This window comes from Neofelis nebulosa, chromosome 3, assembly GCF_028018385.1.
Source record: "Neofelis nebulosa isolate mNeoNeb1 chromosome 3, mNeoNeb1.pri, whole genome shotgun sequence".
Lineage (NCBI taxonomy): Eukaryota > Metazoa > Chordata > Mammalia > Carnivora > Felidae > Neofelis > Neofelis nebulosa.
This window is the reverse complement of record NC_080784.1, coordinates 125,098,614-125,126,272: the sequence shown is the minus strand read 5'-3', so window position 1 is coordinate 125,126,272 and position 27,659 is coordinate 125,098,614. Positions and strand designations below refer to the sequence as shown.

Sequence of the window (27,659 nt, the reverse complement as noted above, 5' to 3'; positions counted from 1 at the left end):
TTATATAAAATTTTGAAAATCAAACAATGTGTCCTTTAAGATTGCAGTATATCCGTATATATAAATTTTAAATATGTAGGAGGTAAACTGTCTAATTTTTTTTTAAATATGGAATGCTTCAGGGATGCCTGGGTAGCTAAGTCGGTTAAGCGTTCAACTTTGGCGCAGGTCATGATCTCATAGTCCGTGGGTTTGAGACCCACATTGGGCTCTGTGCTGACAGCTCAGAGCCTGGAGCCTGCTTCAGATTCTATGTCTTCTGCCCCACCCCCCCAATCTGCCCCTCTCCCACTTGTGTTCTCTCTCTCTCAAAAATAAATAAAAATAAACTTAAATAAATAAATAATAAATAAAATATGGAACGCTTCACATATTTGCATGTCAGTCTTGTGCAGGGGGCCATGCTAATCTTCTCTGTGTCATTCCAATTTTAATTGTTATACTGTCGAAGTGAGCACTGTAATATTTTTATTTGAAGTGAAAATTATAAAACTAATCCCATTATTTCATAAGTTTAAGATCAATTTTGATATGAAATTAATAATTTGGATTCTCATTACATATATATTATACACCCACAAGTTTGAAGAGTATCTCATTTGCAGAAGAGTTTCAAAAGCTAAAATATTCTATGTGATTAAACTATTCTGCTTCTTGGGTAAGCAAAGTCCCACCCAATACTTTCCATTGCAAGTATGTCATGTCAAAAAATAAAAATACAAAAACAGAAGTTTCAAGATCCAGTGAGAGACCAAGGTAAAAGAGAAAAATGTAAATTAGATAACAGCAATTGGTAAGTAACTCATCTTTCTTTAGGGCACATCACCATCTTTTTTTTACTACAAGCAAATTTAGCACATACATATGCATTCCTAGGGGTACCTTCAGAGATTTGAATTTTTTTCCTAGTAACTATGATATTATGATAGAAATAACTATGAATCCACTAAATATTCCTATGCTTGAAAGCTTTAAACTAGTAATAAATTACTTCTGACATACCTCACAGTGGATCCTACAATGTGTACAATGACTCACTTGAGAAACAACACAACCATAAAATTGCTCAAGATAAAGAAATGATCTATGAAAACAACACATTTATTTAACAATTATGAGAATCTCTTACATGTCAAGAAAACTGACGGATAATTTTAAACTGTCTTTTGAACTTATTGGTACAAAAACGTCATAGAACCTGATGTCAATTTTGACACCATCTCCTACATTCAGTCAACCAATGTCTCAGAAAAAAATAAGTCTATTCCTGATGCCTCTCACCAAATTAGTGTAATTTGTATGATTTTTTAGACTTTACAACGTATTAATTTAACGAATTAATCAACTCTTGGCACTGTGAACCTACTATAATTTTATTTCAGCAAGCAATACTATTTCTCAAGTTTTAAAACCTGGTTGATGAGCTTGTTTTGATAATTTGTTATTAAGAATATCTTATAATGACAGTCTAATTTCTATATAGATTTATTTTAGCAATATCTATACATAGAAGTCTAACTTTTTAACTGCAAATTTCAAAATGTACTTTTAGTAAAATCAATCTGGATGAAACAGTCAAGTATTCATGTTTAAATGTCATCTGCTTTATGTATTTCAATTTATTCAATACTAGCTTTTTATAAAAAATGGAAATTTAGTTAGAAAAATATCATAAAACACAATTTAAAATACAGATTAACATGGATTTAAAAAATCACTATAGAGTCTTAGGTTTCAAGATTGACTCAAATTTAAAAGAAAAAATTTACACTTATAAGTAAACTATTTTGAACCTTAAGTAGGCCTTCCCCTTCATATACAACATGATTATGTTTTCCTATACATTCTAAAAACAAATGTTCTCTGATCCTACAGGAGATGTTCCATATAATCACCTCTCACAGAGCAATGCTGGATTCTGCTTAGCTTCAAGACTTTTGGTGAACTTTAAAAAATGGAAGTATCGGGGTACCTTGTTGGCTCAGTCAGTTGAGCATCTGACTCTTGATTTCAGCTCAGGTCACAATTCCAGGGTAGTAGGACAGTGCCCCACAGCACTGGGCATGAACCCTGTTTATGAGTCTCTCTCTCTCCCTCTGCCTCTCTCCCCCATTCATGCTCTCTTAAAAAAAAAAAAAAAGGAAGTATCATACTAGTCAAAGATGTTACCAACAGCCTACCATGTACCTCTCTCAGATCCTAATATGCTGTTCATGTTATACAGTCCCTCCATGATTCCCAGATTACAAATAACTTTTGTTATAAAGGGGTCTTCTTACCATATCTGACAGTTTAGTAGGTTTTTCTGGTCTTGACAAAATAACAGCATATCGGTTAGTCAAGTTAGGTAATTCATCAGAAACTCCACCAACCTGTGAATTCCAAAAAGCATGTTGAAAAAAGAAATAAAAAAGAGTGTGTCAATGCTATTTATCAATTCAAGTGGCCCTATGAGTAATAAATTTTCAAGGAAGCCCATCAATGTTGCTCTGTCACTAAATAGAGACAGATATATATTCATTAAAAATTAAAAATTTTAAATGGGATATAGAAGCAAAAGACTTTAAGTCAATGAGACATTAAATGGAAAAAAAAAAGAGTTGATTATATGGACCTCTAGAAAAACAAGATAGATCTACATACATTATTTAAACACATTACAAGTGAGTTATTATCTATACCATAATGTCAAATTCAAACATCAATTCTTGTTGTTTCATTATATATATATAAGTAATATACATGTATATATACACATACATCACATACACATACACACATATATAAAGATATTTGACCAATTATATAGTATTATTTGTTAGTACTTAATTATTAATAAATGAAATAAAATATATGAACAATAACTATTTACACTGATTATGTGAAAATCCTGGATGAATAAATTTTCTAAGCAAAATCATCTACACTCTCTTCAATACTACAATTCCTAACATGCATTGAGTATGTAAATTAATAGGTTACATAAAGCTGGTAACCTAAAAATTTAATTAGCAATTAATTAATCTTTTTGATATTATACTCTTTCTGATTCATCATATAATTTAGCCATTTGTATCCATTTAATATTTTAAACTGTTAACCAATAGTAACATTCTTTGTATATACAAAGGGATGAGAATATTCTCATTTTCCCATTTTTATATACTTTACTGTTTTTATTTCAGAATCTGATATACTTGTTTAACACTTCAGAATTTGGTACCTACTAGAATAGATCTCTCTTTGTACACTTTATGAGGAACATTAATCTACCATAAAATCTATCCCTTAAAAGACGTATCTTTTAAACTATGTGCCTCTTTACCCTAAATGCTGAAGCTGGTGCTTCTCCATTCCTTTCCTAGTATTATTCCTACCTAGTCATTCAAAAGAAAATAGATTTTCATCATTTTCAAACAGAAAAATCAGTCATAAATTGTGAAATCCTTCAAATCTAGGACATCAGACCCAGCATTATTATTTTGTGTGGTTTTATATTTATTAAAGTTAAAAAATAATTTACTTTTATAATAATTTTATTATTATCATGTATATAGTGCTAGAAATTATAGCATAAAGAAGGTCAAAAGTATTTTGCAACTTTTACTGTTTATGGGTAGAAGTTCAGAAAATGAATCAGTCATTGGATGACTTTGGCTTTAGAGGGAATATTAAGTTTGCAGAAGGCCATATTTTCACAAAAATAATTTAAATCCAGATAAAATATAAGAAAATCCTATTTTTAAAGGCCTAATAGAGTCATGGATACTTCTAACTTTGAGTTGTCAGCATAGACAAGAGGGGCTAAGAGTCTAAAGAGGGTAGAACCTCTGAAAAGTGAGCTATTGCCTTGTAGGTGCTTTCTCCCTGGTAGCATTTGCTCACAACAGGCAACAGAGAATTTGAGTTTAGATCTGGCAGAGGGATGCTGTTAAAACATTGAGAAACAAGCTTATTTTGGTCTTGTGAAGCCAGAATGGCAAAATTGCAGATTTAAGAAACTTCAAACACATGATCTCTTTCTCCATGAAGACATTTGCCAGGGGATAAGGGATAGGGGTGATGCTAAAAATCTGAACCAAAATACTAAAAAACATATGCATTAAAGATTGCAATTCAGAATCTGACAAAGCAAGGGGTCTTGAACACATCAGGCTCACAGCTGAAATCCCCAGAGAGACTACACTTAAGGAAATGAACAAACCAGAGGTAAATAAACTAAGCCCTAAAAAAACTATAATCACTAGAATTCATTATTGCTTTAAGGTGATCTCCTCTGACTTCTCCCCGACTTGCAAAGGAAAGTATAAACTCTCTCAAATAGAAGGTAACACCATTTAAAGTCTCTATATTGTATACAATATCTGGCATTTTATTAACACTTCGTGAGCATGCCAAAAGACCGACATTCATGATCAAAACTCAAGACAAAAAAAATAACAGAAAATAACAACAGACAATAGATTATCCAGATGTTGGAGTTAGTACACACAACTTTAAAATAGCTATAATTAGGGGCGCCTGGGTGGCGCAGTCGGTTAAGCGTCCGACTTCAGCCAGGTCACGATCTCGCGGTCTGTGAGTTCGAGCCCCGCGTCAGGCTCTGGGCTGATGGCTCGGAGCCTGGAGCCTGTTTCCGATTCTGTGTCTCCCTCTCTCTCTGCCCCTCCCCCGTTCATGCTCTGTCTCTCTCTGTCCCAAAAATAAATTAAAAACGTTGAAAAAAAATTTTAAAAAAAATAAATAAATAAATAAAATAAAATAAAATAAAATAGCTATAATTAATGTGTTCAAGAAAACAGAAAAAAAATGGAAAATAATAGTTAAAACATGAAGAATTTCTCCTAAAAGTGAAATATTTATGATTTAAATCATAAAGATTTAATAGAATGATTTAAATAGAATTCACTCTAGAACTGAAAAATAGAATATCTGAAATTAAGAATTTAGGTCAATTTAATAACATTTGAAACACAGTTTTTTTAAAGAAAGATTAATGAATTGAAAGATATGTCTGTAGAACATATCTAAACTGAAGCACTAAGAGAAAAAATGGATAATAAAACATAGGGATTATAAGAGATGTTTGAGGCATAATGAATAGGTGTAACATATATATTAATTAGAGCCCCAAAAATATAGATAAGAAAGAATGTGACAGAAGAAATATATAAAGATATAATAATCAAAAATTATTTAAAAGTGATTAAAGACATCAACCCAGAGGCTCTGCAAACTTCAGGCAAATAAATATAAAGAAAATCACACTTTTGACACATCAAAGACACAGGCCAAAAAAAGGGGGGAGGGGGATCAATTGCTTTCAAGGGGAAACAATAAGTTTGACAATGTACTTTTCAACAGAAATTACAAAAGACCTAAAACAATGGAATAACATATTTAAAGTGCTGGGAGCAAAATAACTACCAGCCTAAAAATCCAACCCCCCAAAATTAAAAATGGCAAAATAAAGACATGTTCAGACAAAAGTATACAATAATTCATCAACAGACCTTGACCAAAAGAAGCAATAGAGAGAGTTTTTCAGGAAGAAGAAAAATAATGTGATATAGAAAAACAGAAATGTAGAAAGAAACAAAACACAACAGAGAGGGTAAATATTTGGGTAAATATTAATAAATATTAACTGTACAGAACAATAATATTCAAAGAATTTAAAATATATGTAAACTTAAAATGTATGACAATAATTAAACAAAAATAGGAGGTAGGAAAATGGAGCTAAAATGTTCTAAGATAGCATTATTGGAAAAGTGGTACAAATAATCCTTTTTATTAAACTACAAAAAGTAAAAGATGCATATTGTAATTTTGGTGGCAACCACTAAAACACTATAAAACAATACATAACTGAAAATGTTATGGAAATAGATGAAATCGAATAATACAAAATATTTGATTAATTCAAAAAAGGTGAGGTAAGAAAAAATCCTAAAACAAGTGAGCCAATAGAATATATGAAACAGTTTGGTTTCTATACACACAAATCTATCAGCAATCATATTAAGTGAATTAATTGTGCAGTTAAACACAGTTTATCCGACTGGATTTTTTTTTTTTTTAATTTTTTTTCAACGTTTTTTATTTATTTTTGGGACAGAGAGAGACAGCATGAACAGGGGAGGGGCAGAGAGAGAGGGAGACACAGAATCGGAAACAGGCTCCAGGCTCCGAGCCATCAGCCCAGAGCCTGAAGCGGGGCTCGAACTCACGGACCGCGAGATCGTGACCTGGCTGAAGTCGGACGCTTAACCGACTGCGCCACCCAGGCGCCCCCCGACTGGATTTTTAAAACTCAGGTTTAGGGTGTATTTTTCACTCTTGACTATAGTTTATTAAATTTTATGTAAACTAAAACAGTTTGGGTTATACCTATAGGTAGTTTTTAATCGTCAGTAACAGTAACAAAAGTTATTAAGTTCTTACTATGTGCCAGGACCTATTTAAAGTATTTTACAAGTATTTATTCATTTAGTATTCATAATAATGCTTTAAGGTGTGTACTATTATGATCTCCATCTTACTAAGAATTTAAACAACTTACACAAAGTCAGTGACAGAAGAAAATATACCCAAGTAGTCTTGAGTACTCTGACACCAGAGATCATGCTCATAATCACTATGCTATACTGTCTCAGCATATGCAGTGGAGAATAAAGATTGTAATGAGAGCTTTTTAAAAATTTCTTGCAAGTAATAATTTTCATAACTCTTTTAAATCTAAATGTCAGGTTACTTAGAATAATGAACTTCTAGTACATTTTAAATAAAATACAGCAAAAATATTCTAAAAACTACTAATGTTCATGCGGCACTAAAAATACACTTAAATCAGCAGCTAAACATGGTTAAGATAGTAAATTTAATGTTATACGTTTTTTACACTAGAATATATATAAAATAAAATTTTGTAATAATTCATGAACTTCTCACTTTGTAAAATTTTAATTTTTGTTTAAATAAGAAAAACCTTCATTTACTTTTATTTTTCTTTTATGCCTACAAATCTTCAGCATCTCTTGGAGATTACCGTAATGATTTACAGCTGTTCTTTCATTACAATGAAATCTATTTCAGCTACATCTGAAGCTTTTAACTAATTTAAGGCACTAGAGTGATAACTTTGGCAGCACAAATACTAAAACTGGAACATCACAGAGAAGATTAGCACCCTGTGCAAAAATGACATGCAAATTTAATTTCACTTCATCTTTTAAAAGTGTTGTAAAGCACTAGGATATTCTTACATTACCACCATAAATATCTTAGGATTCATTCTTATAAACCATGTGTGTTCCACTCTTTCTGGAATAAAAATACTTTTCCTGATAGGAAAGACAAATCCAGTTCAGCAGTTCAGTGGCTCTACTATCCGTATATTATCCCTACAGAGTTCTTATCTTTCTAGCTACTCTTTTTGGCTAAACTAAACTTATACAAACTAATTTTAATTTTCCATAGTATTTTTTACAATAAATTGTCTTTCTCTTTAAGCTTCTTTAATTACAGTTCTATGCCTCTTTTATTCATTTATTCAATTATAATTTCCTGAGTGTCAACTATAGGACAGACACCATGTTTCCAGTGTTCTGTACATGTCCTTTTATGATTTGACAACTATGTTCAAACTTCCCCAATGTTTAACTTCTATTTACTTTCTATCTGTAAAATATCTATTTGTTCTATCTATATCTTTTACCCTAAATGTTAGCTATTTTTACTTTTCCATATGTACATTCTTTTAAACTTTCTCAAATTCTTTAGGAATGAGAAAGAATAAATAATAAATATATACACATATATTAAAATGTCCTTTTAAAATGTACTCTTAAGATTTTAATGTGAATCAAAACTGCATTGTCAGAATTTTACTCATGAGATTTTCTTCCTGTCAATCCTTACAGGCCAGTTTTACTCTTAAGAGTCTCTGATCTTCAGAACATTTCTTGTTTCCTGATGATCATTTTGAAACAGGGATAATCTAAATTCCTTGTACATACCTAACAATGTCCAGAATCTCTTGTTTGACAATTCTAAACTGTAAAATAATATGATCACTATTTGTGAAATGATTCTTCCCTTCTATTCAATTAGTTCTCCTTTATTTAGTCAAAATTAAGCTAGAGTATGTGTTCCTCCCACAGCTTCCTCTACCTTATGTGAAAGTAAATTATCAGTAAATCAAAAACATGTAAGATGGTCTGCTTTCAGTAAGATGAGAAATACAACAATAGCCTTTTATATTTACTCACATAGTTATCATCTTTGATACTCTGTATTACTTTATATAGACCCAGATTCCATCTTCCATCTGGTAACATTTTCCTCTGCCTGGAAGACTTTAACATTTCTTATACTACAGGTCTTTGAAGGATGACTATTTCAGCTTGTGTATAGATACATATATATGTATACACACACACACATACAGACACACACATATATATATTTCATATATTTCACATATTCCAAGTGTTTTCATTTTTGAAAGATGTTTTAATCTGCTATAGAATTATAGTTTGACAACTGTTTTCTTTTAATACTTAAAAATGTTGCACTATGTCTTCTGACTTACATCATTTCCCACAAGACATATGCTCCCATTGATAACTTTGCCCCTCAATACTATATATCCTTTTTCTCTGGCTGCTTTTAAGAATTTTTTTTAACCATTCTAGTCAATTTGGTGATAATATGCCTTTGCATAGTTTCCTTAATGTCTTTTGCTGCAAGTTTGTTGAGCTTCATGGATAGGTCAGTTTTTATAAAGCTCTGATCAAAGTTTGGAAATTTTCAGTCATCATTCCTTAAAATATTATTGTATGACCCCATACTCCTTCCTTTCCTTCAAGGACTCTAATTACACATATATTAAGCCACTTCAAATTGTCTCATAGTTTACTTATACTTTATTCACTACTTTTGTCTCTTTTCTCACTGTGTTTCATTTCAGACAGTTTCTATCAGCGTCTTCAGGTTCACTAATCTTTTCTTCTAAACCTCCTAATCTGTTGTTAATGATAGTGTACTTTTTAAAAATATTATACTTGCCATCTCTGGAACTTCAATTTGTGTCTTTTTATTTGTGCCATTTCTCTACTCAATTTTCTCAATCTTTCTTCTACCTTTTGAATATGAAATGTAGTTATAATAACTGTTTAATGTCTTTGTCTACGATTTCTACCATCTGTGTAATTTCTTGTCTTTTACTATTGGTTTGTTTCCCTGATTCTAGGTTATGTTTTCCTGCTTACTTGCATACCTATTTTTTTATTGAATATCACACTCTGTGAATTTTATTTTCTTGGACACTGAATATTTTTTAATTCCTATTAATTTCCTTGAGATTTGTTTTGGGATACAGATGTCCAGTAAGGAATAAATATATATAAAAGATGAAACACTTAGAGAAAAAATATAAACTATCATTCACAGGTGGCATAATGTGCTTGAGGAAACTTTTTTCAAAACTAATAATAAATTAGTAGAATTAATCATAATTTAGCAAGCCACATGGATCATTGGTAAAGCAATCTTCAATAAAGATTATAATATTTTTTATACCTATAACAGAAAGCTAAACAATGAAAATATTTAAAAGGTACCATTTACAATAGAATTTAAAAACATGAAACACTAAATACAAAGGAAGAAATCTAACAAAGATGGGTAAGACTTGTACACAAAAATCATAAAGCCACAAAGAGCATGTAAAGGAAAATTAAATTACTCTCCAAAAATAGTGGAGCAATTTTAAAATGAAGATAAATATTTAAACAAATACATATGACATCCATAAATAAATAAAGAATATGATCCATTTTTAAAAAAGAAATTACAAACATAGTTGCAAACCAAATTAATGTTTATTCTTATGTCATAAGTTACCATATAAAAATGATTTCAATAATAATAGTATGGCTTAAAATAATGGGGAAAATATGTCACATGTAATTGTTATAAACCCTAAGTCTTGGCATTAGATATAAAGAATATTATTTTGGTATTCACAAATTACCTGATAATCGGCAGGACCAGGAGAAGTAAAAGCTTTTTTCTGAACCAGCAAGAGAGTCCGAGGAACAGAAGAACCAAATGCACTTTTCTTTTTTTTCTTCAAGTAGGTATTGCTAATGTTGTCAATCATAGTATTGTTTAGGATATTATAAAACCCAGGACCTAAAATCATGAGGAATATCATATGTAAGAATAAATATGCTTTTAATTCTTTTAAACTGAATAACTTTAAATAAAGTAATTTTTTTCAAAGAACTCACATATTACTAGCAAGAATGTAAAATGGTATGACATTTTGAGAAACAATTTTTCAAGTTCTCATAAAACCAAACATATACTTAATATATGCCCCAGAATTTCTAACCCCAGGTATTTTCCCAAGAAAAATGAAAACAACCCAAATGTCCATCAGGTAGTGAAAAAAAAAAAAAAAAGAAGTTCTATACTCAAACAATAAAATACTACTCAGCAATAAAAAGAAATATAAATACAACAATATGAATGGACATTAAAAACATGATCCCAAGTGAAAGAAGATAGACACAAAATCCTGAATAACGTATGTTCCATTTATATGAAATTCCAGAAAATGCAATATCATAGTGACAGTAACAGTAGCCTGGAGAAGGTGGAGATTAACTGCAGAGGGGAAAGAGAAAACATTTTTAAAATGATGGAAATGTTATAAAACTTAATTATAGTGGTGATTACCTGACCACATACATTTACCAAACCTCATCATACTTTACACTTAAAATGAATTATTTTATGTGTAAATTATATCTCAATAAAGGAGAAAGGAAGGAAAGGAAAGGAAAGGAAAGGAAAGGAAAGGAAAGGAAAGGAAAGGAAAGGAAAGGAGAAAGAACAAACGAAAGAAAGGAATTCTTGATGCCAAAAAGTATTGAAAAGTTGATATAGCAACATTAAAAATCAATTTGGGAGAAAAAAATCACTTATCATCCAATATTCCTATCACAGCAGTTATTTTATTTTTGCCTTTTACCTTTCAGGACATATTTATAGCCAGAAATATTTTCTACAGTGGCAATCTGAGTAAATAACATCTTTTTCAATCAAAATAATACAAACTTTCTATGTCATTGAGAAAAGCTTTATCAAAACATTAAAATATTTGAAAAAAATATTTGTATATGTTTTATAATTCAGTAATTTTAAAACATCAGTTCCAGGAAGCAGCAATATCCATAAAATGCAATATATACTTGAAAGGACATTTAACCTGGTTGTATTCATGTTACCCGAATTCTACTAAATTAGCTCTGCAACTAAATAGATATAAAATGTAATTTCAATCTCATTTGTTTTTCTGGGCTTCAAGTTCTTTGTCTGAAGATACAGAAACTGACTAGATCAGTACTACTCAAAATGTGGTCTATGGGCTGTTGTTAATCCAAAAACAATCTACCAGAAAAAGAGCTTATAATTAAATGTAAATTGACTATTCCCTAGGCATTTTATAACTAGTCTTTAACTAGTCTTTCTCCATAAAGGAAGCACTGTGTTGATTTACATTTTGGTGCAATCTCCTTTTTCATTGTAGGTAGGAAACAAGTTGCTGACAAGTGAGCACTCTGAATACTATGAGGCTAATGATACTTTAGGTCCTTTCTGGACTAAAAATGATTAAATCATTATACATTGTAAAATAGAAGATTTTTCTCAAACAAGCTACCTAAAATCTTCCAAATTTTTCAAATATTCCAATTCCAACATCTTTTCCTCAAAAGTCTCTCCCAGGAGCGCCTGGGGGGCTCAGCTGGTTAAGCAACTGAGTCTTGATTTCTACTCAGGTCACGATCTCATGGTTTGTGAGGTCGAACTCCATGTCAGGCTCTGTGCCGACAGTGCAGAGCCTGCTTGGGATTCTCTCTCTCCCTCTCTCTCTGCCTCCCCCCTGCTCACACTCACTCTCTCTCTCTCTCTTTCTCTCTCTCTCTCCCTCTCTTCCAAATAAATAAATAAATAAATAAATAAACAAACAAACAAACCATTTTTTAAAAAGTCTCTACCAAAGAGTCTCTTGTGCCAACTCTCAGAAAACCTAAATGCTACTATGGTTTATTCTTGTCATCTTCATAATTCCCTCCACTAGTAATGTTTAGGAAAAAGGTACATGGAAAGTGTGATAAAAACTATTTAGACCACCATTTCAGGTAATTAAAAGACAAGTATGTCAGATCTGACTCTTTTCTGGCATGAGAATACAATAAAACACATTACAACTTAAGTGCTTAAAATACAGGGACCTCACAGTGTATACATCACAAGTACTGCCTTGTTAAGCTTCTGATTTGAAAAGCCATCCTGATCATGTAATTCACTTACATTAGAGGTTTTTCATATTCATTTTCCACTCAGTAGGTGTAGAAATGCCAAGGAACCCCAACGTTAGTTTAGGGTTACCTTCTAACAGTAATCTGTAAATCTGTCCTATTACTGATGGGTCCAATTCATTACTGTACCTAATCTCTACATGCAATAAAAAAAAAAAAATTAATAAAATAGATAAATAAATAAACTCAAAGTTCCATGAGGCCATTCTCACTGATTCTTAAAACATGTAAGACTTGGGATTAGATTGGAGGGGGTCATCAAAATTGCATGTAATCCTTTAAAAATTAACTAACCTTTGGGAAATTTATATTTTATTCATAATACACTAGGCCATCACATTGAAAACAAGACCCAATCTTAAGGCAGTTGGGTCAATCAATAAGTTCATTTATAGAAATAATTTGGATTTCAAATTCATGATAAACACACTGAGCTAGCCTCAGGTGGGGAAGTGTCGAACACTTACACATGACCTCTCCAGAACTAAAGTCTTGGAACAGTCAGACTTCATAGAGGCTCTGGACAATTGTTTCAACAGGGCCAGGTGTATGGTGTAAAGCTTATAACTTTGCCTAAGAAGTTCTGGAAACCATAAGAGACTCTTAAATACTGAGAACAAACTGAGGGTTGATGGAGGTGGAGAGAGGGGAAAGTGGGTGATGGGAATTGAGAAGGGCACTTATTGGGATGAGCACTGAGTGTTCTATGGAAACCAATTTGACAATAAATTATATTAAAAAAAAAAAAAGAAGTGCTGGGATATCATTTCCACCACATACCATTTGTCAAAAAAGACACCAGATTAGCCAAGATTGGAAGGGAGAAGAATGAGACTCAACCTCTCAATGGCATGAGTAGTAAATAATTTTGTACCCTATAAACTTACCATAACAAATTGCCATAACAAAACTTGTAGCAATGGTTTGGGAAGGGGCGATGGGTCAGAAGCTGAAACAACTCAAGACATAGAGACAGGGCCATGAAAGGACTTGGTGATGGCTTAAAAGACAGGAGGAAAATGTTATTGCAAGCTGGAAAAAAAGAAAACATATAATGTAATGGCAGAGATTTTAACAATACTAATGCTTGAGACAATAAAGAAAATACCTAGTAAAATAAGGAGTTTCTGGCTAAGAAAGTTTGAGGGCTGAATATCATCACAAGTGCCAAGTAACGATTTTCAGCCATGTGTGAGAAGGTATGGAAAGAAAGAGATGGGCTAAAACTGTTGTTTTCAAAGGGAATTTGCAGAAAATGAAAATAAATCAAGATTTTCTGGATTTAAAAGTAAAACTCTTCTTCATCCATCTCTCCGTACAGCAAAAAGCTCTCAAAGCAAGAAATGGCCTGAGAGCAAAGACCTCAGAAAGATTTAAGATGGTACCTCACAGAATTTCTCAATTAAAGAAAAGGACTTCTATGAATCTTAAGGCCATATGTCACAGACCCTCTTGGCTAAAATAATAGTGCTCCTAAGAATCTAAGAAAATGGAAACAGAGCAGTACCAAAGGTGACCCAAAGTAGAGAAGGGTTTTTCTAAAAAGTACATCTGAATGTGGCTTCTGTCCAGTGTACTTTATTAGAAGTCAATTCAATAATATACTCACAAAGTTTTTATAAGGAATTGTACAAGGTTGGAAGAAAAAAGACAATAGTGCAAAATGAAAAGTGGCTATAGACCCCCAATCTTCTACAGGCAGGAAGCAGGTTGAGAAAGCTCAAACTACAAACACAGCCTATTTCTTTGGGATTTTTTTTCTTGCTTCTTGAAGTAGACCTGTATTGCAATATACTTCCCTCTTAGGAACAATTTTGCTGCATCCCAAAGGTTTTGGACCATTGTGTTTTCATTTTCATTTGTTTTCATGTTTTTTATTTCTTTGATTTCCTGATTAACCCATTCATTCTTTATGTTGTTCATTCATTCATGTTGTTTTAACCTCCATATGGTCTTCCCAAATTTCTTCTTGTGGTTGACTTGGAGTTTCATAATGTGTGGTCAGAAAAAATGCATGGTATGATTTCAATATTTTTGTATTTGTTGAGGCCTGTTTTGTAACCTAATATGTAATCTATTCTGGATAATGTTACATGTGCACTTGAAAAAAAAAATGTGTATTCTGCTGTTTTAGGAAAGAATGTTCTGAATGCATCTGTTAAGCCCATCTGATCTAGTGTGTCATTCAAAGCCATTGTTTCCTTGTTGATGTTCTGTTTAGATATCTGTCCATTGATGTCAATGGGGTGTTGAAGTCCCCTACTATTATTGGGTTATTATAAATTAGTTCTTTTTATTATTGTTTTATATATTTGGATGCTTCCACGTTGGATGCATGGAACATTTACAATTGTTATATCTTCTTGTTGGATTGTCCCCCTAATGATTATGTAGTGTCTTTCTTTGTCTCTTTCTAAAGTCTTTGTTTTAAAGTCTAGTTTGTCTGATACAGGTATTGCTACTCTGGCTTTCTTTTGACATTCATTTGTGTGGTAAATATTTCTTCACCCTGTAACTTTCAATCTGCAGGTGTCTTTAGGGCTAAAATGAGTCTCTTATAGGTCATATATAGATGGGACTTTTTTTTAATGTTTATTTGAGAGAGAGAGAGAGAGACAGAGAGCAAGCAGGGGAGGGACAGAGAGAAAAGGGAGACACAGAATCAGAAGCAGGCTCCAGGCTCTGAGCTGCCAGCACAGAGCCTGACACGGGGCTCAAACACACAGACCACAAGATCATGACCTGAGCCGAAGTTAGATGCTTAACCGTCTGAACCACCCAGGCGCCCCTGGGACTTTTTTTTAAATCCATTCTGACACCCTATGGCTTTGATTGGAGCATTTAATCCATTTATATTCAAAGTAACTATTGATAGACATGTATTTATTGCCATTTTATTACTTGTTTTGTCATTGTTTCTGGAGATCTTCTCTGATCCTTTCTTGTCTTTGTCACTTTTGGTCTCTCCTTTGCACTCAAAGATTTCCCTTTAATATTTCTTATATGGCTGATTTAGTGGTCATGAATTCCTTTAGTTTTGTTTGTCTGCAAAACTCTTTATCTCTACTTCTATTCTGAATGATAGCCTTGCCAGATAGAATATTCCTGGCTGGGTATTTTTCCCATTCAGCACGGTAGATGTATCATACCACTCCCTTTTGGACTGACACATTTCTGTTGAGAAATCTCCAGCTAGCCTTTTGGGTTAAGGACTTTTTTTGTCTTGCTGCTTTTAAGATTTTTTTTTCTTTATCACTATATTTTGCAAATTTAATCACAATATATCTTGGTGTGGGCATGCTTTTGTTGATCTTGATGGCGGTTTTCTGTTCCCTCTGGATCTGGATGTCTGTTTCCTTCCTCAGATTAGGGAAATTTTCTGCTATTATTTCTTGAAATAAATTTTCTGGCCCCTTTTCTCTCTTCTTCTTCTTCTGGGACTCCTATAATATAAATGTTATTACATTTGTTGGAGTCGCTGAGTTCCCTAAGTCTATTCTCATGTTGCATAATTCTTCTATCTTTCTTTTGTTCAGCTTCATTATTTTTTATTATTTTGTCTTCTAGGTCACTAACTCATTCTTCTACTTCTTCCAGCTTGCTATTCATTACATCAAGCTCATTTCCAATCTCATTTATTGTATTCATTCTTTTTTTAACTATTTTATTACTGTAATAAGGGTCTATCTAATGTCTTCTTTTCTTTTGTCAAGCCCAGTGAGTATCTTTATGATTGTTGCTTTATATTCTCCATCAGGCATGTGTGTGTGTGTGTGTGTGTAATATATATATATATATATATATATATATATATATATATATATATATATATATATATGACATATATGTCATATATGTTAGATCTCTGGCTGTGGCCTTATTTTGTTCTTTCATTTGGAATAATTCCTCCATCTTGGCATCTTGTATAAGTCTCTGCCTTTTTCTCTGTTAGAAAAGACAGTTATGTCTCCTGCTCCTGAAAGTAATAGCCTTATGAAAAAGAGGTATGTAGTGTCCATGGCATGGCACTTCAGTGAATGTCTCTGGTGTGCCTGTGTGTGATCTATTATTCCATTTTGGCTGCACTGTCCTTCAGGCCAGTAATCTGGAGAGGCTTTCTTTGCCTGCTGTGGGCAGTATTTGATCCCTGGATGAATGTGGCAAGTTTTAACTAGGTGTGCTCTGATCTGATTGTGAAATGAGATCTGACACCGACTCCACCAGAACTAAGGCCTTGCAGAACTTTCTAGTCAGGAGACATGGTACGGGCAGGGGCATCTGCTAGTCTTCTTAGGGAAGGGCTTGCCACACTGGGACTGAGGCAACCTTTACTGAGAAGGGCAGTCCCTCCAGAGCATGAGGGGTGGGGCTTGGTATAAACAAGTTAGGTAGCCAGAAATACAGCCTATTTCTTAAAGAAGAGAAAGGATGTGGGGCACCTGGGTGGCTCAGTTGGTTGAGTGTCTGACATCAGCTCAGGTCATGATCTCACAGTTCATGAGTTCAAGCCCCATATTGGGCTCTGGGCTGAGAGCTCAGAGCCTGGGCCCTGCTTTGGATTCTGTGTCTCCCTCTCTCTCTTCCCCTCCCCAACTCATGCTCTGTCTCGAAAATAAATAAAAAAACATTTTTTTTAAAGTATGATTTGAAAGATAGAACCAAGAGCCCAAAAGTAAAACAAAGGACCTTAAAAAATCATTACCATTGAGCCAAACTGGGCTCTAATCAAGAAAACGACAAATGTACTTGGTTGGATTTTGGAATTGCTATAGGGCTATGACTACTATAGGCTTCCAGTTTTCTCTTTTCTGAATAGAAGTATCCAGTATGATTATCCTCTTTCTCCCATCACTGTGTTTTGGAATGTGTGGGACAGATAATGTGTATCTTTAGTTCACAGCTCTTCTCACAAAGAAAAGTCATACTCAAAAGCTAATATAAAGTACTAAACACACAAATTCTCACCTATAACTATACTGGACCTTAGATAACAAAATCCTGAACTTCAAGATTACATTCATAATTTCATGAGACTTTGGAGGCCTTGAGAAGGCATGTAGGACAACTGTAAATATTTTGTGGCCATAGGGTAGTCTACAGTAAATTAAAGATGGCCAGAAATTCTTTGCTGCTCCTGTCATTGAGAGATAAAGTTTCAGGTTCTTCTGTTGCTCTGAGTAATTTGATTAACTAACAGAATGTGCTCTTTCTGACATTAGGTCATAAGAAGCATTGTACAATGCTGCCAGGTCCTATGGAGCCCTTAGCTACCAAATTAAAATACCAACTACCCTGGGGCAGCAATGCTGAAGTTATGCATGCACTCTGAATGAGTCTCATCTGAGCTCTGCCTCCCAGGCATCCCACAAAATAATAATATATAATTGAAAACTCTGTGTTTTTAAGCCACTAAGTTTGTTATGCAGCAACACATAATTATATCTTAACATTTATATAAGTTATTTTTGTGCTGTATTCTTAGTTCTGTATACTAGAATACCCAGTGAGAATACTAGAATATGTGATGGAATATCCTTAAAATAAAATTTTAACAAAAGTGCATATCATAAGTTAAATTATGTGGCAGTGACCACATAGTTGACATATATGCACATCCATCAAGAGAAATTAGGAAATTTACTGAATAAAGAAAAACCATAGAAAATTACAATAATGATATGTAACATGTTAAATTGAAATCTTACTAAAATTGTACATTATTTTTCATCTATCTGTGTTTAGTATATAGTCAATACTTTAAAATGTGATTTAAAATGACAGCACAAACCACAGAACAAAAAAAATGTACTCTCTTGTTACGTCCATCTTGTTAAGAATATTAAGTTATATAAATACATGGATTAATTGCTAACCTGGCATTTCCTCTGTCCTGGAGTCCTGTGTGAATCGAGGAGCACTCTGACCAAATGGGGTATTTTTCAGTCCTGGTGTTTTCTTCAAGGAATTGAAAGCAGTTCGAGATTCATTATATGTGCCAGGAGCTGGGGTGATTGATTTCATAGGTACAAATCTCTGGTAAAGAACAGGAAAATATACCAATGAGCAACTATAGTATATTTCGATATTTCATAAATTAAAAGCTGCCATCTTAGTAATATAACATCTGGAGTTTAATTAATTCTTAAAGGAGTGAAGAAAATATAGATGAATTAAGATCTTGTAACTATTAAAGCATAAAATATATAGCTTTTAGTAAAATCATATATATATTAACATAGTAATGCATTATGTACTTTACTAAGCCAAATAGACTTTTTTGAAGGAAATTATCTCAACATGAGATTCTACATGATAATGTATGGACAATCTTCACCTTTATAAGATAAAAAATAAAAATCTATATGATCTAACATGATTTCTTTTATGTAATAAAATTATACAATTGACAAAGTTCCTCAACATATATATTCACTTAACTACACAATATCATTAAATATCTTTTTAAAAAATCTCAAATATACGTGATATATAAATCCAATTTAGCTTATAATTTTAAAATTATTATATTATAAACATAAAAAGTTTATTATAAAGTTATAATATTTAACTTCTTAATAATATGTATCTATATGTATAACTGAACTCTTAAGAAATATAGCATTGTATAATCTTATTTTTTAACATTTTATTTGAAATAAATTTCAAATTTACAGAAAAAAATTGTACGAATAAAAATAAGGCAGAAAATACATGTATGTATGTTTACCCAGATTCACCCGTTGTTAACATGTTATGCCATTTGTTTTCATTTGCCCACACTCTCTCTCTCTCTTTATTTCACTACACCCATTCCTTCCTCTATGTGTCTCCCTGTGCGTCTCTCTATGTGCATGCACACACATACACACACACATGCAGTATATATATATATATATATATATAGAACCAGTCAATGGAAAGTTATATATGTCATGGCCCTTTACCCCTAAATACTTTGGTATGTATTTACCACAAATATGGATTTTTTTACATATCTGAAGTATAATTATCAACTTCATTATATGTACAATTATATAATACTATTATCTAATCAACTATCAATATTCAAAACTGTCAGTTGATCTAATAATACCTCTAGTACATTTTTCTCCTTCAGTATATAATCTAGTCTAGGTTCAGATATTGCTTTTAGCCTCTTTTAATGTAGGAACATTTCTAAAACCTTCCCTTGTGTTTTGTGACTTTGGAAGAATATAGCACCCCTCTTTTGTATAAAAGAACCTTCCTTAGTTGGGGCTTTTGTGATGCTTCCTCATGATTATATTCAGGTTATACATTTCTGGATAGCATACTAAATAGGTGATGTAGCTTTCTGAGAGTATCATATCCAGAGGTACATGATGTCCTTGAATGCCAATGGTGATTTTAATTTTATAAAATTGAATACTCTCTCTATACTTATCAGTAAGCACTCAGCATTCTACTATAAGCAAGAGCTCTCTCTTCTCCCCCAATTATTCATTTTTTATCTATTTATGTATTTACTATCCATGTGGAAATATAAATGTCAGTTAAAACTATTGCGATTCACTACTGTGTTGTTGTTTTTTGTTTTGTTTTGTTTTTTTGTTTTTTTAACCAGTAGGGAGCCATTAAAGTTGGCTCACACATCCTTATGATAAGTCATCATCTTTTTTTTTTGAGACTTTTTTTTAATTTCATGACATAAGAAGATGTTACAGGTTCATCTTCTACCTACTTTGCACAATCCCTGCTTCTTGGCTTATTTAATAGACAAAGCTAGAATATATATCTATATATCTATATCTATCTATACCTATTTCTATATCTATACACACACACATACTCAGGGATATATATACCTATACATATATATGTATATGTATGTGCATATACTATACATATATATATGTATATGTATGTGCATATATATACATATATATGTATTACAAATCATGAGTTCACATTAAACCTTCAATTAAAATCTGTCCTTTCTCACCTCCCCCAATCCATATTTGTATGTACCTTCTTCCAACTGAAAACCCTGGTTCATGATATTGACTTTTCTGCTCAACTCTGTAATACAAGTTTCATGATTGCTTCACCCAAAGGTGTATATTTGAATTGAAACCATACATTAAAATTTTTCTATTAAATTTATATATGTGAAAGTTCAGTTTAGTTTAGTCTGAATTTTAAAAAATATTTTTCCGGGGCGCCTGGGTGGGTCAGTCAGTGAAGCGTCCAACTCTTTTGATTTCAGCTCAGCTCATGATCTTGGTTCTTGAGTGCAAGGCCCGCATCAGGCTCTGCACTGACAGCATGAAGCCTGCTTAGGATTCTCTCCCTCCTCCCTCTCTCTCTGCCCCTACCTTGCTCACACTCTCAAAATAAATAAACTTTAAAAAATTGAAAAATTAAAAAAATAAATAAGTAAATAAGTAAATAAATAAATAAATAATACTTTGCCAATGAATATATGGAGTGTTAAAATGTAATCTTTGAGGACACACATATCTTTCAGAGAAGGTTCTGAAGGCTCTCTGTGGAGGGTGGGGATAGATCATATCTACCACTGCCACTAGGGTCTTTATTTGTGATGCAAGAGTGTATTTCACAGTAATCATATCACATTCTCCAGGGTATGCACAAGGCAACTTGAAGATACCTAATATATTTCTATGGCAATTTAATACCATCAAACTTTTATAATGTGGCAGCTTCCAGATCAAAGTAGTTGTAATAATTATCCAACTGCATTATGTACAGCTCTATTTATTTTCTCTTAACTCAGGAATGTTATTAACCTTCAGATGACTACAGGTTACTACTTTGGAACTTAAGAGGCATCTCCTTAGAGACAATTAGATGGATTGCAGGTATATTTTGGAGACATAATTAACACAACTTTTTAATAAATTACAACTTTTTAATAAATTTTAATAAATCACAACTTTCTAATAAATTAATGTTGTGGTGAGGGGCAAGGAAGAATCAAGAATGAATACCAGATTTCTCCTTTGAGCAACTTGATAGCACTTAAGGTACTACACAAAATGATTGTGTAAGAACAGGATACTTTGTGTGTGGGTGTGTGTGTGTGTACCTTTGATTTTTTTTAATATCATTATTACAACTAGATTCTCAGTTCTTATGCTATTTCTGTTCTTCTAATATGCAGTCCTGATTTGATATCACTTGGCACCAATTATAATATTTTAAATATATTTTCAGAAATGGAAAAGAATATGATATCTGTTTTGTTTAAGGGGATGATGAAGAAAACAATAATCATTCCAGGGTGAAAGATATGGAAGAGTTAAAACCAACAGGAATGACTGCTAGAGGTAGTGTTAGTGTTTAGTTAACTATGAATAGGTACATTAATGACTGATAGGAAAAGCAATAATGCAATTAACAAGGTACACTTAAAACACAAAATTTTTGATTTATAAAAATAAAAATGGATTATATATCTGAGGTATCAGGGGTTTTTTGGCCATTTGTCTACTTTATTTATTTGTTTGTTTCAAGTTTTAATTTAATCTAATTAGTTAACATATCATGTAACATTGGTTTCAGGAGTAGAATTTATTGATTCATCACCTATAACACCCAGTGCTCATAACAGCAAGTGCTCTCCTTAATATCCATTACCCATCTAGTGCATCCTCCACCCACCTCCCTTCTACCAACCCTCAGTTTGTTCTCTATAGTTAAGAGTCTCTTATGGTTTGCCTTCCTCTCTCTCTTCTTTTTCCCACTTCCCTAATGTTTATTTCTTTTGCTTCTTACATTCCACATGAGTGAAATCACATGGCATTTGACTTTCTCTGACTGACTTGTTTTGCTTAGCATAATACACTCTAGCTCCATCCACATCATTGCAAATGGCAAGATTTTATTTTCTTTTTTTTTAACTTTTTTATGTTTCATTTATTTTTGAGAGAGAGAGACAGACAGACAGACAGACAGAGTGCAAGCAGAGGAGGGGCAGAGAGAGGGAGTCACAGAATCCCAAGTGGGCTCCAGGTTCTGAGCCGTCTGCACAGAGCCCGACATGGGGCTGGAGCTCATGAACCACGAGATCGTGACCTGAACTGACGTAGGACGCCCAACCAACTGATCCACTCAGGCGCCTCAAGATTTCACTTTTGTGATGGCTGAGTAATATTCCATTGTGTGTGTGTGTGTGTGTGTGTGTGTGTGTGTGTATTCTTTATTCATCAGTCAATGGAAATTTGGGATCTTTCCATAATGTGGCTATTAATGATAATGCTGCTATAAACATCAGGGTGTATGCGCCTTTCGAATCAGTTCTTTTGTATCATTTGGGTAAATACCTAGAAGTGCAATTGCTGGATCATAGGGTAGTTCTATTTGGAGGAACCTCCATATCATTTTCCAGAGTGGCTATACCAGTTTGCATTGCCATCGACAGTGTAAGAGGGCTTCCCTTTTTCCACATCCTCAACACCTATTGTTTCCTGTGTTGTTAGTATTAGCCATTAAGACAGGTGTGAGGCGATATCTCATAGTTTTGTTTTGTATTTCCTCGATGATGAGTGATGTTGAGTATTTTTTCATGTGTCTGTTAACTATCCATATGTCTTCTTAGGGAAAAAATGTCTATTCATTTCAGACCATTTCTTAAATAAATTATTTATTTTTGGAGTGTTGACTTTGAGAAATTTTTTTATAGATTTTGGATATTAACCCTTTATCTGATATGTCACTTTCAAATATCTTCTCCCATTCTCTAGGTTGCCTTTTAGTTTTCTTGATTGTTTCCTTCACTGCAGAAAGTTTTATCTTGATGAAATCCCAATAGTTCATTTTTTATTTGGTTTCCCTTATCTCCCTTATCTCCAGGTCAGAGCTTGAAACCTATGTTCTTCTACAGGATTTTGGTGGTTTCTTGTTTCATATTTAGGTCTTTTATCTGTTTTGAATTTATTTCTTTAATATGAAATTTATTGTCAAATTGGTTTCCATACAATTGGTTTCCAGTGCTCATCCCAACAGGTGCCCTCCTCAATACCCTTCACCCACCCTCCCCTCCGTCCCAAGAGCCATCAACCCTCAGTTTATTCTCAGTTTTTAAGAGTCTCTTACATTTTGGCTCCCTGCCTCTCTAACCTTTTTTTTTCTTCCTTCCCCTCCTCCATGGTCTTCTGTTAATTTCTCAGGATCCACATAGGAGTGAAAGCATATGGTATCTGTCTTTCTCTGTATGACTTATTTCACTTAGCATCACACTCTCCAGTTCCATCCACATTGCTACAAAAGGCCATATTTCAGTCTTTCTCATTGCCACGTAGTATTCCATTGTGTATATAAACTACAATTTCTTTATCCATGCATCAGTTGATGGACATTTAGGCTCTTTCCATAATTTGGCTATTGTTGAAAGTGGTGCTATAAACATTGGGGTACAAGTGCCCCTATGCATCAGTACTCCTGTATCCCTTGGGTAAATTTATAGCAGTGCTATTGCTGGGTCATAGGGTAGGTCTATTTTTAATTCTTTGAGGAACCTCCACACTGTTTTCCAGAGCGGCTGCACCAGTTTGCATTCCCACCAACAGTGCAAGAGGGTTCCCATTTCTCCACATCCTCTCCAGCATCTATAGTCTCCTGACTTGTTCATTTTAGCCACTCTGACTGGCATGAAGTGGTATCTCAGTGTGGTTTTGATTTGTATTTCCCTAATGAGGAGCAACGTGGAGTCTATCGGGTTGTCCATGTATAATATCATGTCATCTGCAAAAAGTGAGACCTTGACTTCATTTTTGCCAATTTTGATGCCTTTGATTTCCTTTTGTTGTCTGATTGCTGATGCTAGCACTTCCAACACTATGTTAAACGACAGTAGTGAGAGTGGACATCCCTGTCGTGTTCCTGATCTCAGGGAAAAAGCTCTCAGTTTTTCCCCATTGAAGAGGATATTAGCTGTGGGCTTTTCATAAATGGCTTTTATGATTTTTAAGTATGTTCCTTCTAACCCGACTTTCTCGAGGGTTTTTATTAAGAAAGGATGCTGAATTTTGTCAAAGGCCTTTTCTGCATCGATTGACAGGATCATATGGTTCTTATCTTTTCTTTTATTAATGTGATGTATCACGTTGATTGATTTGCAAATGTTGAACCAGCCCTGCATCCCAGGAATGAATCCTACTTGATCATGGTAAATAATTCTTTTTATAAACTGTTGAATTCTATTTGCTAGTATCTTATTGAGAATTTTTGCATCCATATTCATCAGGGATATTGGCCTGTAGTTCTCTTTTTTTACTGGGTCTCTGTCTGGTTTAGGAATCAAAGTAATACTGGCTTCATAGAATAAGTCTGAAAGTTTTCCTTCCTTTTCTATTTTTTTGGAATAGCTTGAGAAGGATAGGTATTATCTCTGCTTTACATGTCCAGTAGAATTCCCCAGGGAAGCCATCTGGTCCTGGACTCTTATTTGTTGGGAGATTTTTGATAACTGATTCAGTTTCTTCGCTGGTTATGGGTCTGTTCAAGCTTTCCACTTCTTCCTGTTTGAGTTTTGGAAGTATGTGGGTGTTTAGGAATTTGTCCATTTCTTCCAGGTTGTCCAGTTTGTTGGCATATAATCTTTCATAGTATTCCCTGATAATTGCTTGTATTTCTGAGGGATTGGTTGTAATAAGTACATTTTCATTCATGATTTTATCTATTTGGGTCATCTCCCTTTTCTTTTTGAGAAGCCTGGCTGGAGGTTTATCAATTTTGTTTATTTTTTCAAAAAACCAACTCTTGGTTTCGTTGATCTGCTCTACAGTTTTTTTTAGATTCTGTATTGTTTATTTCTGCTCTGTCTTTATTATTTCTCTTCTTCTGCTGGATTTGGGGTGTCTTTGCTGTTCTGTTTCTATTTCCTTTAGGTGTGCTGTTAGATTTTGTATTTGGGATTTTTCTTGTTTCTTGAGATAGTCCTGGACTGCAATGTATTTTCCTCTCAGGACTGACTTCGCTGCATCCCAAAGCATTTGCATTGTTCTATTGTCATCTTCATTTGTTTCCATATATTTTTTAATTTCTTCTCTAATTGCCTGGTTGACCCATTCATTCTTTAGTAGGGTGTTGTTTAACCTTCATGCTTTTAGAGGTTTTCCAGACTTTTTCCTGTGGTTGATTTCAAGTTTCATAGCACTGTGGTCTGAAAGTGTGCATGGTATGATCTCAATTCTTGTATACTTATGAAGGGCTGCTTTGTGACCCAGTATGTGATCTATCTTGGAGAATGTTCCATGTGCACTCAAGAAGAAAGTATATTCTGTTGCTTTGGGATGCAGAGTTCTAAATATATCTGTCAAGTCCATCTGATCCAATGTATTATTCAAGGCCCTTGTTCCTTTATTGATCCTGTGTCTAGGTGATCTATCCATTATTGTAAGTGGAGTATTAAAGTCCCCTGCAATTACCACAGTCTTATCAATAAGGTTGCTTATGTTTGTGAGTAATTGTTTTATATATTTGGGGGCTCCCGTATTTGGCACATAGACATTTATAATTGTTAGCTCTTCCTGATGGATAGACCCTGTGATTATTATATAATGCCCTTCTTCATCTCTTGTTACAGCCTTTAATTTAAAGTCTAGTTTATCTAAGTATGGCTACTCCAGCTTTCTTTTGACCTCCAGTAGCATGATAGGTAGTTCTCCATCCCCTCACTTTCAATCTGAAGGTGTCCTCAGGTCTAAAATGATTCTCCTGTAGACAGCAAATAGATGGGTCTTGTTTTTTTATCCATTCTGATACCCTATGTCTTTTGGTTGGAGCATTTAGTCCATTTACATTCACTGTTATTATAGAAAGATATGGGTTTATAGTCATTGTGATGTCTGTAGGTTTCATGCTTGTAGTGATGTCTCTGGTGCTTTGTGGTCCTTGCAACATTTCATTCACAGAATCCCCCTTAGGATTTTGTAGGGCTTGTTTAGTGGTGATGAATTCCTTCAGTTTTTGTTTGTTTGGGAAGACCTTTATCTCTCATTCTATTCTGAATGACAGACTTGCTGGATAAAGTATTCTCGGCTGCATATGTTTTCTGTTCATCACATTGAAGATTTCCTGCCATTCCTTTCTGGCCTGCCAAGTTTCAGTAGATAGATCTGTCACTACTCTTATGGGTCTCCCTTTATAGGTTAGAGCCTGTTTATCCCTAGCTGCTTTCAGAATTTTCTCTTTATCCTTGTATTTTGCCAGTTTCACTATGATATGTCATGCAGAAGATCGATTCAAGTTACTTCTGAAGGGAGTTCTGTGTCTCTTGGATTTCAATGCCTTTTTCCTTCCCCAGATAAGGGAAATTCTCAGCTATGATTTTTCAAGTACACCTTCAGCCCCTTTCTCTCTCTCTTTCTCTTCTGGAATTCCTATAATACGGATATTGTTCCATTTGATTGCATCACTTAGTTGTCTATTTCTCCCCTCATACTCCTGGATTTTTTTATCTCTCTTTTTCTCAGCTTCTTCTTTTTCCATATCTTTATCTTCTAATTCACCTATTCTCTCCTCTGCCTCTTCAATCTGAGCTGTGGTCGCCTCCATTTTATTTTGCACCTCATTTTTAGCATTTTTTAGCTCCTCATGACTATTTCTTAGTCCCTTGATCTCTGTAGCAATAGATTCTCTGCTGTCCTCTACTTTTTTCAAGCCTAGCGATTAATTTTATGACTATTATTCTAGATTCTTGTTCCATTATATTGCTTAAATCGTTTTTGATCAATTCGTTAGCTGTGGCTACTTCCTGGAGTTTCTTTTGAGGAGAGTTCTTCCATTTTGTCATTTTGGATAGTCCCTGGGGTGGCCAATCTGCAGGGCACTCCCCCTGTGCTGTCTGGAGTAACTTGTGTTGGTGGGCGGGGCTGCAGTCATACCCCATGTCTGCCCCCAGCCCACCGCTGAGGCCACAGTCAGACTGGGTGTACCTTATCTTCCCCTCTCCCAAGGGTAGGACTCACTGTGGAGTGGTGTGGCCCCTGTCTGGATTACTTGCACACTGCCAGGCTTGTGGTGCTGCTTCGATGGGATCTGGTATATCAGCCCGGGTGGATCTGCAAGGTGCACAAGGGCGGGAGGGGCAGGCCTAGTTCATTTTGCCATTGGTGGTCCCCTGTGGGAGGGGCCCTGCAGCACCGGGAGGGAGGCAGACCAGTCGGAGGTATGGATCCACAGAAGCACAGCGTTGGGTGTTTGTGCAGTGCAAGCAAGTTTGGTGACGGGTACTGCTTCCCTTTGGGGGAGAAGATGGCA

The 27,659-nt window shown here is 34.0% G+C and overlaps 1 protein-coding gene, 1 non-coding gene and 1 pseudogene across 4 annotated transcripts in view; 1 reads left to right on the top strand and 2 right to left on the bottom strand.

The window, feature by feature from the left end:
• STPG2 (sperm tail PG-rich repeat containing 2) overlaps positions 1-27,659 on the bottom strand; it is a 549,964-nt gene that overhangs the window by 383,613 nt on the left and 138,692 nt on the right. For all 3 annotated transcript variants that reach the window (XM_058721856.1, XM_058721858.1, XM_058721857.1), the window contains 3 exons: positions 18,269-18,428; positions 10,040-10,200; positions 2,280-2,372 (listed from right to left, as the gene is read on the bottom strand). In XM_058721856.1, the coding sequence (XP_058577839.1) occupies positions 2,280-2,372; positions 10,040-10,200; positions 18,269-18,428 (414 nt within the window). The remainder of the gene's footprint in view (positions 1-2,279; positions 2,373-10,039; positions 10,201-18,268; positions 18,429-27,659) is intronic.
• Positions 351-458, bottom strand: LOC131508176 (U6 spliceosomal RNA). Its single transcript, XR_009259887.1, has one exon. It is a non-coding gene; the product is annotated as a U6 spliceosomal RNA (small nuclear RNA).
• Positions 7,136-7,235, top strand: LOC131508229 (U6 spliceosomal RNA; annotated as a pseudogene).